The sequence below is a fragment of the Poecilia reticulata genome, chromosome 5 (genome assembly GCF_904066995.2).
Source record: "Poecilia reticulata chromosome 5, P_reticulata-male-v2, whole genome shotgun sequence".
NCBI lineage: Eukaryota > Metazoa > Chordata > Actinopteri > Cyprinodontiformes > Poeciliidae > Poecilia > Poecilia reticulata.
The window spans coordinates 29,941,957-29,956,289 of NC_088834.1; the positions used below are offsets into that span (position 1 = coordinate 29,941,957).

General features: G+C 41.4%; 1 protein-coding gene across 5 annotated transcripts in view; it reads left to right on the plus strand.

Annotated features, from left to right (window-relative positions):
* Positions 1 to 14,333, plus strand: part of chl1b (cell adhesion molecule L1-like b) — a 146,030-nt gene that overhangs the window by 77,520 nt on the left and 54,177 nt on the right. For 4 of the 5 annotated variants that reach the window (XM_081607451.1, XM_017304928.2, XM_081607450.1 and 1 more), the window contains exons 2-3: positions 11,526 to 11,723; positions 13,505 to 13,522. In XM_081607451.1, coding sequence (XP_081463577.1) covers positions 11,618 to 11,723; positions 13,505 to 13,522 — 124 coding nt within the window. In that variant the 5' untranslated portion in view covers positions 11,526 to 11,617. The remainder of the gene's footprint in view (positions 1 to 11,525; positions 11,724 to 13,504; positions 13,523 to 14,333) is intronic. The other variant, XM_081607449.1, reaches the window with a different exon arrangement.

Here is a 14,333-nt window from a genome sequence, read left to right on the forward strand (position 1 = left end):
TTGATGCACATGCAACAAAAACAATGGTGAATAGCATCGTGCTGTGTGCTGTGTGTGTTGCTTAACCTGTTCAGTTTAACACAATTTGATATGGAACATTTTGTCAGCCAGATTCCCCACTGACTCGGATATGAGCATGTGGCTTATGGGAGACAGATAATTGCTTTATAAATAAAGTGAAAGCAAATGAAGTGGTAGCTGAGTGTCAAAAGCACATGGTGTTTCGATGACATGCTAAAATTACAACGCCATCCAGTGGCCTGGAATGCAACTAGAGCGGATTCAAGGTGTCTTGGTGGTGTCATGTCAATGTGATACTTTAGCTCAGTCAACATCTGAAAATACTAAGGGTACATTTAGCCTTAGTAATTAGCACAGTTAGCATAGTAGCTGTAAATATGTATTTTCTCTTACCATGCTTCCACAGAGCATGTTGTTATGGAATAGGTTCAGATTGCGTGCTTCTGAACGTCAATGTTTTGTCTAGAGTTAGTGCCCATATATATCTTTTCTAGGAACTAACCATGTATCATCAACAGGGGGCAAGATGGTGAATGTCCTGTGTCACTCCCACACTTTTTGTTTGTTTGTCTTCAGTCTGACCAAGGGTGACGTCACGATTCGTACTGAAGAACAACGTATTCCACAGTGTCTAACTGAAACCAGATTTGACATTCTGGAGCTTTGCTTGGTCACCCCGTGGAAACGTGACACTGGTTCAAAATCATTGAATGGACTATAAATCATGTTGGTAGCAAAGCCTTATGTCAGTTGCATTGGTTTCCAGTATATTCTAAGATTAATTTGCAGAATTCTCAAATATAAAATCCCAAAGTTTCTTGAAATATTTTTTTTTTCTTTAAACACAGATTTGCTTTGAGTCTTAATTGATTAAAAAATGAAAGTGTTTAAAAAGATCATTCAACAGAGTCATAAAAGTGAAATGAAAAGCAGTTTGGGCTGTGTCAGGATGATGAATCATCTCCTCCTGAGGGATCAGGGTCACCTTTAAGTCACATTTTCAGCTTTCGCAGTCTGCCGCTTTGACCTCAGAAAACCTGAATCTTGACTTGTTTAAAGCAGCAGCAGTGTAGAGACACAATAGTGACAGGGCGGATGAGTTCCAGAGCACTCACTGAACAAATACAGACTGTATCCACATGCAGTTAAAGGTCTGTCTGTGCTGAGCTTCCTGCCAGGGCAAATTTACATCAGGGAGTATAGGGAACTGTTTCATTAATTACTTTAAATAGACTTCCAGGACCGTCGCTTTGGTTTTCTTAATCAGGATTATTTACCAGGATGGTCATCCTTTGAGAATCTGACCTTAACTGACTGTACGAATCACGTCACTCTACATAGATACGTTTTATTTGGGCCTACATTCTGATGTCTTTGTCTTACATCAAACTGAAATATTCATTAGAATGTAAAATTATCCAATGCTTTACTTAAAAACTAAACGTTTTAGCCTTAAATTTTTCATTTGATGTGTTTGAACGCAGGCCATTAGGCAGCGGAGAGCCACAGGAACTGGGCCACCTATCCGGCAGCGATGTCAAACAACTTAACCCGAGTAACACTGTCCAGATGTTCTGCTGCACCACGGAACAGGATTTTCAAATGATAAATTTTGGGAACATTTTATTTTATTTCACAGGCTGAAATCCTCACTTTAATTGCGTGTTTGAGACACCAGAAGGGAGTACAACGCCCACTACAGGGATGTCGGAAATTCTCGTTCGTTGGTATTAATAAATTGCTTGGAGGGCCAACAGAGATAAGGATTGGGGATATAAGAGCCATCGATCAGGTCTTGCTGCGGCACGATTTCATCAGGTTTGGTAGAAATTACTGGCATCAGTCAGTCAAAGAGCGAGCGGTCCGTAGTGTTTAGTTTACATTGAGTGAACTAATGCTGCATTAGTTCACTCAAAATACTATTCCTGTCCTCAAAGTCCAGCTCATGAATTCATCTCTCTGCCTGTCTTTGTCCTAAGCAAGAGGTACTCCTGGGAGACTTCAAAGAGAGCAGATGAGAGGGAGAGGCGATGAAAACCTGGGACAGATGCAGTCCACTTCTTTCACCTCTGACTTCAGGATGATCAGAACATATTTATGTTGCTTTTCAGACACGGTTTGTACAACCTGTGTGGCTGAGAACCATTCTCTGTCCTGCTCTGTTCAGCTCTTTACGTTGGTTAATTGAACTCATGAATTTGATTGGAAATGATTCAGAAAGAAAGTTTTGTCATCTTATTGTTATTTATCCTGCGTATTACAGCAGCGCAGTGACATAAGTCATGCTCTTTGCCTCTAGAAAAGTGACTGAAATGTCTAATTCTCTTGTAGTTTTAAACCTTTCAAGCTGTTTTTTTGTTTGTCAAACCAGTTCATACCTGTTTTGCTGGAACCAGCTGGTGAAATGATTGTCCAGTTGCTGCATTGCTCGTAGTTAGACCAGGGGCTGCAGGATGGATGCCCCCTTTCACAGGGGACTCAGTTCACCCAGGGTCAGAAAGGTTCTGGATCATTAGTTCATTCAGAACATAGGAGCCAGAAATGGTGCAGTCCATCAGTGGATCCCTGTGTGTTTGTGGCCAACTAGCACTTGCTCCCTTGCACCTGAGACACTTCCTCTCTTCTCCTGCCTTGTATTAGTGGTAGGGTCAGGCTGTATCCTCCATACTGGTCCTGTTTGTCTTTATGTCCAGCTCTGCTTTCAGTCTCCTGGCACTCCCCAAAACATGAACAGCATTATAAAGGAATTACATTGAATGAGTCTTTCACAATATTTCCTGTGGAATTTGAAGTGGACGATTTCTAGGTATGCACTATGAAGATAAAGTATTGAAAAACAGCTTTATTTACAGACTTTATGCTCTGTCTAAATGTCCATTCCCTTCCTCCATTCATCCACCCATTCTTTCATTTATTCTGTCCATCTTTCCTTACAATCTGTCCATCCATTCGTCCATCAATCCCTGCATCTGTCCAGTCTATTTGTCCATTATTCCATCCGTCCATCTAGATAATCTGTCTGTCCTTCCTTAAAATATGTCTGTCTATTCCTCCATTCGTCTATCACTGAAATATATTTGTGAATGTACCTTTTTCTTGTTTACTGCTGTGGGTTAAATTTCATTCTGGAAAAGTATGAATATTTGGTTAAAAAATGTGTTGGAAAAAAGACATGCATGACTTTGACATTATGCTTTACTAAGAGATCTAAGATATGTGTTTTGCAGTCCATTAAATGTATCAAAGTTAGAAAAGCATTTCCTTTTAGATTTCAGAGATGAAAACGTTATGCTCTGTCTAAAGGTTCATTCCCTTCCTCCATTCATCCATTCATCCATCCTTTCATCTCTGTCAGATGAAATCTGAAAGAAAACGAAAGCTGAAAGAAAAGAATCAGGCTGATTCTTTGGTTTTACACTCTGCAGCCATTGTTTTCCTCTTTCCAGACTGCTTTTGAAATCTTTAAGTCAACTGAGAAACCGGCCTCTTGAAAACTTTTGTGGTCTTTCTAAGCGCACAAGAAGCAACACAAGTCCTCTCAGAGTTAATCAGTTCAGCTGCTGTTCTAATTGTTCTCCAATGATCAAATGGGAATGAATGTGGAGGCATTCTGGACCGTGAGAGGGAAGCGTGTAGTTGCTGTGTATCCGTTGCAGGTCTTTAGTAAAGTGAATATATTAATCCAGCCTGACAAGACGAGGATCTGCTTAATCCTATTAAGGGTCTGCACATTAAACTACAGTAGGCCCGCACTTCTCTTCCTGTTGTCTTTGTGTGAGAAAGGAGCAGATGGTGCCAAATTAACAGCCTAGTCTACTGTAGTGAACTTTGAATGGCTGAGCTCGGACTGCCACCCTGTTACTAAACAACACGATCACAAGTGGAGGGAATTCTCTAGATTTCTTCTTTTGGTGGGAGTACATTGTCTTTGACTTTATATCAGTTTATGTTAGGTGGGTGGTCTTCTCGATTTTGAACAGTATATTTGGATGTTTTTAGCAAAATAAAACACTTTCATTTAATTTACTTTATCATTAGTTTTTGAAGTATATTCTTCTTTTTCGTTAGTAAATGCAACAAATAACTTTTTACTGGCAAGGTGTTCTAAATACATAATATTTTCCTTTATTCTGCATCAGCTGTAAGATGACAGTTTGACAGGCACAAAAATTCTTTAGTATAAACAAAGTGATTCCTATAAAGCTATTAGGCAACATGTGTTTGTTGCGTGTCTGGAAAAACTGGATGTGAAGTCAAATTGAGGTGAAAAGAATTGTCAAAATCTATTCCCCATATAAAATATATTAAATAGATGTTGTGTTTAATAAATATGGAAAAAGCATACTGCCCATCTCGTTCTCAACCAATGGCTCTTTAAGAATCATTGTGCTGAAGCTAAAACTTCCACTTGAGACGTTTTGAGTAGAATAGATATACAGACAAAGGGTATTTTAATCGTAAATGCAAACGGTATTTTTGCTTAATATACAATTTTAAGCTTAATTATGGCTCTGTATGCTGTTCTTTTAGCAAATGACCTTTTCTTTTGCCTGAACACTCCAGATAATGATTAATTGAATTCTAAAGTAGCTGACCATTATTTTATCATGATTAATCTGATTAATCATTTCAGCCCTTCAAAAAACTTACATTTCTCACTGGAGGTGAAGGTATGTAAGGTTAATGGTTCAAAATCAACTTAACTGTTGTTTTTGAACCATTGCCTGTCAATGTAAGAAGTAATGGAAACATTGTTTTCATGGACCAGGGCTCCTCCACACTTGTTCCAGTGTTATCTGAAAATGGTTGTACATTTGGTCAGGTAGGTAATAGTCGACGGTGTTCTTCAATTGTCAGCCAGAACGAAGACGGTCTTTTCTTGGTCCACATTGCTTTATTGCCCCTCCATCACTGAGCTGGTTGGGCTTCACGCTGGCCTTCCCACAGTGAGCAGCGTTTAACCCCCCCACTGCCTCCCTCCGTCTCAGGATGGTGTGATGGCTCTAGAGCAGGGGTGTCAAACTCAATTTCACCGAGGACCACTTCAGCATATTGGCCACCCTCAACGGGCCACAATGACGGTACAAATCAGGAGTTCCCAGTCTGGAGGAGTTTGCAGTCCTCCAGACTGCAACTTTTAGATGCATCCCTGCTAAAACACACCCCAGACAAAAGCTTGACTTCCCTCATTAGCAGCAACTCAGTTCTGTAGAGGCTTATAATGAGTCAATGATCCAGGTGTGTTAGAGAAGGATCGCATCTAAAGTTGCAGATGGTAGCTCTGAAAAACTAGATTTGGGCAGCTCTAGCATAAATGTATGAAAATACAATGTTAAAAATAGATTAAACAACATCTCATATTGTTAAATAACGCTTTGGAGAGTCTGGCTAGAAAGCGCATTCAAAACCTTTGGTTGAAATGGCGCGTTAAATTCAAGTCTCCATTACAGTCCAGAGAAAACTAAAGAGAATGCAACATTGTGTTAATCCATTTGAGGAGCCGGCAGTTTATCTTGAGGAAATAAATGACGACGCAGAAGTTAATTAGACTGTAACATGCGCAGTCTGCTGCTCAACCACTGCGGAAGGGGCTACGCCGCTGCGAAGAATTAAAAACTGCTGGAAGCAACTCATCCAGCGGATTTAACAAATGGAGCCTTGGTACACGTTACCCAGGAGAGCGGCGTTCTGGAGGAGCCTGCAGACGTAACATCTGAACATCTGTCCGTTTCGGAGATTGGAAACCACGCAAAAAAAAAAAAAATCCTGGTAAAAGCCCACACCAGACCACGCAGGGTAAAACACTCACAGAGATCTGTTTGGATCCAGACAGATCCAACTGACTGATGAATTAGCGTAGATTTTTCTGCAGATGGGAACCAGGAGGAAGTGCATTCAGACTCCAGCGTGTGAAGTGATGCTAATTTAAGTGAAATCGCTTAATTTAATTTATTAAAAGTTATTGGGGCCACAGTCAACCTCCCCCCCCCCTCCCCTCTCCGGGTCAGGGGGGGTCGTCATGCCTCAAGTGGAGGAGTTTAAGTATCTGGGGATCTTGCTCACGAATGAGGGAAAAAGGGAGCAGAAGATCGACAGGCGGATTGGGGCAGAGTCTCCCATGAAGCCGTCGCTGTACCGGTCCGTCGTGGTGAAGAGAGAGCTGAGTCAAAAAGCAAAGCTCTCGATTTACCGGTCGATCTACGTTCCCACCCTCATCTATGGTCATGAGCTTCAGCTCATGACCGAAAGAACGAGATCACGGATACAAGCGGCTGAAATGGGTTTCCTCTGCAGGGTGGCTGGGCTCTCCCTTAGAGATAGGGTGAGAAGCTCGGTCATCCGGGAGGGACTCGGAGTAGAGCCGCTGCTCCTCCACGTCGAGAGGAGCCAGTTGAGGTGACTCGGGCATCTGGTAAGGATGCCTCCTGGACGCCTCCCTGGTGAGGTGTTCCGGGCACGTCCCAGCGGGAGGAGGCCTCTGGGAAGACCCAGGACACGCTGGAGGGACTATGTCTCTCGGCTGGCCTGGGAACGCCTTGGGGTTCCCCCGGAGGAGCTGGAAGAAATGGCTGGGGAGAAGGAAGTCTGGGCCTCCCTTCTGAAGCTGCTGCCCCCGCGACCTGACCCCGGATAAGTGGCAGAAAATGGATGGATGGAGCCACAGTCAGTGGTTTTTGTCACTATGGAGAAAAATGAAGATACATTAATCTGCTTAATTTGTGATGGGATCTGGATTCACGGCGAATATTAACTAAACCACATAAAATGCGGCTAAATAGCCGATGTTAATATGATTGTAATTTCACGGATAAAAATAGTACATGAACGATTTTTTTATGTTGTCGGTCAGGATGATGGATAACAAAAAAAGTGTAGCGCGACCTGCCACCCTGACACCAACTTGCACACATCTTCATTCACAGTCTTACTTGTAAATCGATTTTTCTTTTCTTGGACATTTTGATGTTAGCTTGTCGATGTCTCGGTTTTATTCGCTGGTAAAATCAATAAGCAGCTTGAGGTGACTCTGCTGCTCTCTAGTGGCGAGAAGCCATAATGTTGGCTGGTAACAATCGGAATGCATTATGGAAGATGTAGTTTGTAGTCAATCTGTGCTCAAAACATATTTTAAGTCAATCATGGGCCTATAAAACGCTGGGGGGCCACATAAAATGACATGGCGGGCCACATGTGGCCCGCGGGCCTTGAATTTGACACATGTGCTCTAGAGAGAGGCAGGGATTAGGAACAGCCTGTGGTCTGTAAATCAGATATGAGTTGAGAGCTGGGCCTCAATAATACAGGTCCACTAGGCACCATACCCTCAGAGTTCAATGTACACTTTATAGCTCACAGCAGTTTAGTTTTGACCAGGCCTCTCTCTCAGCCAGATGGCTGGGTTGGGCCTCAACAAATCATTGGGCAGGAGGAGAACAAATTAAATCACCAGGCCCAGTTTGAACCAACTGTAATCCATCTAAGCCGGTGTTAGGAAGGTAGAAGATTTTGGCCAAGACCATAAGTTAATGAGAAACACTCTCTTGTGAGGATTGAGTGGCCCACTTTGCTTAACCTGGCCAATCTCACCGATAAAGCACAAACCAATTAGAGTGAAGGTCTCACCGTTTCCATTTTAATTTGTTTTCAACTACATAAATCACACTGTCTGGGAAAGAATAAACAAAGGAATGAATGCCCTGGGCTGCTCTTTGAGATCACTTAAATCTTAAGCATGAACTAAAATCAATGTGATTAGGTTGGGTTCATTTGGATCACATGCAGTGCCTTTCCAGAGCATTCATTCCTCTTGAGATTTTCCACGCAAACCAAGAACTTTCATCTAGTTTTCACTGATTTTATGTGATTGACCAACACTACGTTGTGCATAATTGTGAGATTAAAGCAAAAATGTTCTTCATTTTTATTTGTAATGTATTTACATGTATTCAGCTCTGTTCACACAGATACACCGAATTATAAATTGAGCCACAATATGTATGGCATGTGGTGGAAAATCCTGTTTTTTAGCATGACTTCAAAATTGATCTTCATGTTGATAGGTCGCATGTGTCAAACTCAAGGCTCGCGGGCCACATGTCATTTTATGTGGCCCCCCAGCGTTCTATAGAGCTTCGGAGCGTGGCGTCACTGCTCTAGTCGGAGGGGTATCAGCGCCATCTTTGTTGCCACCGACAAAAATTACTGTCTCACAGATATTTTAGCTATGGCACAAAGTTGCTGCGTTATTGGGTGTAACGCAGGACCGAAAAGGTATAAAGATGTAAAACGGACTTTCGTTTCACTATGTTCCTGCTTGGAAACAACACAAGGAGGCTAAGCTTTCGGAGCTCACGAAAAGAAGACGAATGTCGTGGTGTCAGCAGTTGAGACGTCCTGATATCACCTTCTCCAAAATCCCCAGATATCTACAAGTTTGCTCCAGATATTTCCATTCTGGTGAGTGTCTAAATTCGCTTTGTTGGTGTGTGAGTTGGTGTCAGGGCGGCAGGTTGCGCTAGACTTTTTTGTTATTCTATCTTGACCGACAACATAAAAAAATCGGTCATGTACTATTTTCATTCGTGAAATTACAATCATATTAACATCGGCTATTTAGTCGCATTTTATGCGGTTTAGTTAATATTCACCGTGAATCCAGATCCCATCATAAATTAAGCAGATAAATTTTTCTCCGTAGTGACACAAACCACTGACTGTGGCCCCAATAACTTATAATAAATTAAATTATTCACTTAAATTAGCATCACTTCACCCGCTGAGGTCTGAACGCACTTCCTCCTGGTCCGCATCTGCAGAAAAATCTGCGCTAATTCATCAGTCAGTTGGATCTGTCTGATCCAAACAGATCTCTGTGAGTGTTTCACCCTGTGCGGTCCGGTGTGTGCTTTTACCAGGATTTATTTATTTATTTATTTATTTTTGCGTGGTTTCGCTTCTCCGAAACGGACAGATGTTACGTCTGCAGCTCCTCCAGAACGCCGCTCCCCTCGGTAACGTGCACCCAGAAGGCTCCATTTGTTAAATCCGCAGGATGAGTTACTTACTTCCAGCGGTTTTTAATTCTTTTGCAGTGGTTGAGCAGCAGACTGCGCATGTTACAGTCTAATTAACTTCTGCGTCGTCATTTATTTCCTCAAGATAAACTGCCGGCTCCTCAAATGGATTAACACAACGTTGCATTCTCTTTAGTTTTCTCTGGTCTGTAATGGAGACTTGAATTTAACGACTACTCCAGTGTGTATGATGAACACTTTGGTCAAAGGCCTATTCAGAATCACTGTAGCCATCAGCACCATCTATGAAAATTGTGGAATATGTGTTACAACATTTAGCTTCACCCTGGGGGAATAAAGTATTGAATTGAAACCTTGAACACAGCTGTAGGCTGGTAGCTAGAGGTCCCTGTTAGTTTAGGAAGGCTCTTGTTGGGTCACGGTTAATACTATTAAGTGTGGATGAGAAGTTCAGAGTTCATGTTCATATAAAAAGAGGCTCAAAGGAGCCAAATGAAGTGTGCTGTTCAGCAGTTGGTTATTTAATTCCTGCTCTTGACCAGGAGGTTGACCTCAGCGCTGCCTATTGATTCTACTGAGGCAGAGGCTAGATTAGACCAGAGCACCAAGAAGATTCTAGTCTCCTAATGTCTCTTAGTTGAATATCTCCACATAACTGATTCATCATAGCACTCATGCACACCTTCTTTGAGATTATACTGACTTAGAGTTAAGATTGGGCCTAAAAAGTCCAACCCAAACCGAACCTGTAGGCATTATGTCTGAGTCTGATCTGACCTGGCTAATTAACTTTAATCATAGTTCCGAGGCCAAATAAACCTAAAATTATTTTAATTATGATTAAGTTAAAATTTTTAGCTTTTGGTTAACCTCTTCCAACTCCTTTTAGTCATTTGTTGTAACCGCAGGGTGAGTCATGTGCAAATTTTCTGGGATGTGTGATGCAGTGCACTTGTTACAGTCTGATTAACTTCTACTTAGTTACTTTATTCCCTCAGCAAGTTAAACTATCTACTCCTCTAGTTACACTACAATAAGTAGATTAACAAAACTGAATCGTACATTCTTATTTGGTTTTCTCTGTGCTGTATGTGGGCTGGACAAAATAAATCAATAACAGTATTGTGATATATTTAAAATGTAATAATTTAACTGAACTCTGATTCAGAACCGCTCAGCGTTGTAGGGGATGTAGGCAGAGAAAAGGCTTTAGCTGCTCAACCTCTCACAGCCAACTAAGTAAAGGGAGTGGCATCAACTAGCTCACTCACTCTTTGGTTACCTATCAACAACCTATTGAGTAACTTGTGGGTATCTAGCAACAACCTGTTGAGTAATGTATGGTTGCCTAGCAATAACTGGAGTAACTTGCGCAGCAGCAGTTTCAATCAATAATTATCAACATCGACTGATAGGAAATGTTCAGTCGTACCGTCCAGCTTATACTGCATGTACCCCAGGCTTTTTAAACGTGTCACAGAAGATCGAGCCAACCCTGTCTTCAAAGAACTCTCACCTGAATTTCAGGTCAGGCTCAGGCCATAAATCTAAACTCTAATTGGACTCCCTATCTCAGCTGCAATAAGTGTAATTTCTGGACTTTTGCCATTTTATTTGCAGTCCGAAGCCCTTCTAATGGAATTCCAACATCTTTATGACATCATGTTTCTCTGTTCCCCTATAATCATTCTATTCCGTTATTAGGGTGAGCTAGCTATTGTGCTAATTACTCCACCGTGACCCGCTAAGCCAGGTCAGAGCTAATATAAGGGAGAGTAATGAAGGGACACTCCAGAGGTTTCCCAGAGAGATCATCATTCCCAGCGTTCCCATAGCTACCTTCCTGTCTTCTTTTGGTCCAGCAGCCTGGACCTCTCACACTTCTGCTCTGTTATCTGCTGAATGAAGCGCCGCTGTGTTCTCCCTCTGTCTGACTCCAAACTTCGCTTTGCTTCTTATGTCTCCCCTGAGGCAAGCCTGCAGAATCTGCAGTAATAGATAAAATTGTGGTGCAATCTTGAAGTCATTCAGTCATTGTTATCCAAAAGCTGCATCTCCAGATTAAAACAACACAACGATTAAATCAGCCGAGTTTTGATGTTAATGTGGCTTCAGTTTTTCCTCTCTTCGCAGTGAGGCTGAACATCTGCCATGTATTATCAAACCCACAAGCTCCTGGTGTTTTATTTTGTATTTCTTTTTATTGTTGCATTAGAACAGTACTCTGTGAAGCTTACCTCAACAGACAACAAAATATATAATGGGGGGTAAAAGGCATATTGATAGAAAAGCAGAACTTGACTGAGTTCACAGTGTGGACGTGTGTCTGGGTGGAAAACGAAAATGTGTGACACTGAGGTGAGAGCAGTTGTGTTCCCGGTCAGGGAGGCAGGGGATTTGTTATGTGTGTGGTTTGCCGGAGCGTGGGTCTGATTCATGGATGCTTCTCCATCTGTACTGCCTTCACAGGTACGGCATCTTCAGCCCGTCCCGGAAATGAACTGAGCTCACAAAGGAGAGCGCTGGTTGGTCGGTGAAGTTCTGAAGCCTGCAGTGAAACCATGAGGTCACAACAAAGCTCCGGATTGGCTGGCAGGCTGACGCTGCTGGTGGTCACCTGTCTCCGTGCTTTTCACACAACCGCAGCCATCGATATTCCTCTTGAGGGTGAGTTCAGACCAGACAGGAAAATATGGCTTAGTTTGTGATGGGTAATGTCATAAAAGCCATCCCTGTCATTTTATGTCATATATTAATATGAGGGGTCGCTTTAACGGGATATTTTCCTTTTTTTTGATTGGCTTTGTTTTTAAACGACAGAAAAATTTGAAGCCCTTCGATAGCACATGTGTGCAGTAGCAGACATGTGCTACTGCACATGTCTGCCCATGTGCAGTAGCACATGGGCAGACATTATAGGCTTTACGCAAAGAGTTTATGGCAGAGGCAATTAAAATCAATTAATAAAAAAAATCCTTTTTGAATATCATCTCATGGACTCTGAACTAAATGTGTCTTTCTAACAGAGAGCTGACAGCGTGTTGAAGAGTTATAGACCGGACGCTTTGGAGCCTCTTGTTCAGAAGCGCATTCCAAACCTTTGGTAGAAATGACGCATTTAATTCATGTCTCCAGTACATACAGACTAGAGAAAACTAAAGAGAATGCAATGTTATGTTAATCCATTTATAGCCGGCAGTTTATCTTGAGGAAATGAATAAAGGTGCAGAAGTTAATTAGCATGCAGTGCACAGCACAACTAATGCAGACTAAACTTAACTCACCCTGCGGTTTTAACATTATATTTTTATTTATATATAATGTGTGTGTGTATGTAAAATAGTCTGCCTATGTGCCATTCAGCTCTAAATTACTGGAAATTACTCAGCTATATACTGGATAAGTTTATAGCAGAGTTGTTGTTATACATTAATTAGGTTTATCCAAGTAAATTTATTAAGTGTATTAAGTTGTCATGCTAAACAAATTTTAAAAAAGTACGTTTGACAAACTTGATTCGATTATATGTGACAAATTAACAATTGTTTTTAAGTTGGAGCTCCATTCTTTTTTTTCAGTGTACATATAAATGCTGTTGCAGCTTTTAAACCCAAATGACTCTGCTCAAACTGTAGGTTCAACAAGTGGAGCCTGACTTTGAGTCTAATCATATATGATTTCAACCAAAAAAGCAGCTTTTCATTTCACATCCAACAGAAAAAAACAGACTTTTCATTTGAAAAGCTGTCAAACTATCAACTTGCATTATTCATCGTCCCTCTCCTTTTCTTTATTCTTCTCTTTTCTAATGCAATGCCTGGATTGTAAAATCAGAGCATGAATAACATCCTGAGCACCACAGTGGTGACATTGTGATAGAAAACATTATAGAAACTCTACCAGCTCAGCCTAACTCATTATGAGTGCAATAGATGATGGGAAATGAAGAAAATTATTATTTTTTAACTAGGCAGAATCACAGATGGAGAGGGTAAAGAAATGCTTTGGGACTGATTTTGCTTTGCATACATAATTTAACCTCGGATGGGTTAAATAAATAAGTATTTAGTAATAAATCACACCACAGACATCTGTTATGACTGTCATGCATCATGCGGACCGAACACATTCACAAACATTATCATGTTTGAATCAGGTTTTTGCTTCATTCTGTGTCGGATCTGCATGCGTCTCTCCTTGTTCCCTTGGCAACGCATCTCAAACACGTCCTTGTAAATCAAATATTTCCTCCTCCAGTCATGAAGCCTTGAGGAAAAAGAACAGTTCTAACAGATCACTGTCAGACAATCTCTCTTGATTGTTGTTCTTGTGTGTGTGCTTCAAGCCTTTCGTGTCAAGAAATTACTTATGACAGGCGGGGATTATGCCCAAACTGCTGACTGTTTTTGTTTTGTTTATTTCCCCCCTCGCTGCCATGGATTATGTAGTTTTAGGTCGCGTAAACAGTAAGTTCACTCTCCATTACTTTTGTTGGTATTAAAGGGTTCTTGTTTTCCCTCTGCGGCATCTTTACTGACAGTCATGATCTGAAAGTCATCAGCACCAGTCATTAATCCATAAAACTTTTTTTAGTCTCTTTAACCCTAATCTCAGTTTATGGGTAAATGTTTCATCAGATTGAGTTGAGCATGTTTCATTTCACCACACCTCATGACACCAAATCACAGAATAAAACCAACAAATTGTGACGATTCTTTCAGTAAAGTATGGATTTTATTGCTTTTTTGTTGTTGTTTTTTTACGTTTTGGGTACACCCATAAGTAACATCCTCAAACAGGAGCAACAGATGTTTTAAATGTGGAAATGCACACACAACACTGAAGTGGACACTAGTTGATACAATACACTATCAACTACTGGCCATCCACTGCAAGTGCAAGAAAAATTTTCTTAAATCCAAAACAGGCGAAAAAGCATGCAGACCAACTCAGGGATATCCAGTCCCTCTATCTCAGGGATGACCAACGTCGGTCCTTGAGGGCCGGCATCCTGCATGTTTTAGTTCTCTCCCTAGTGGTAGTTAACAACCTCCTCAGAAAGTCAATGTTCTGCTTAGGCCTTCTAACGAGCCATCATTTGATGCAGGTGTGTAACTAAAACAGGTGTGTAACTAAAACATGCAGGATGCCGGCCCTCGAGGACCAACTTTGGACATCCCTGCTCTATCTAAAGCAGTGTTTCACAACCCTGGTCCTCAAGGCACACTGACCTGCATGTTTTAGATGTTCCCCTGCTTCAGCACACATGATTTCAAT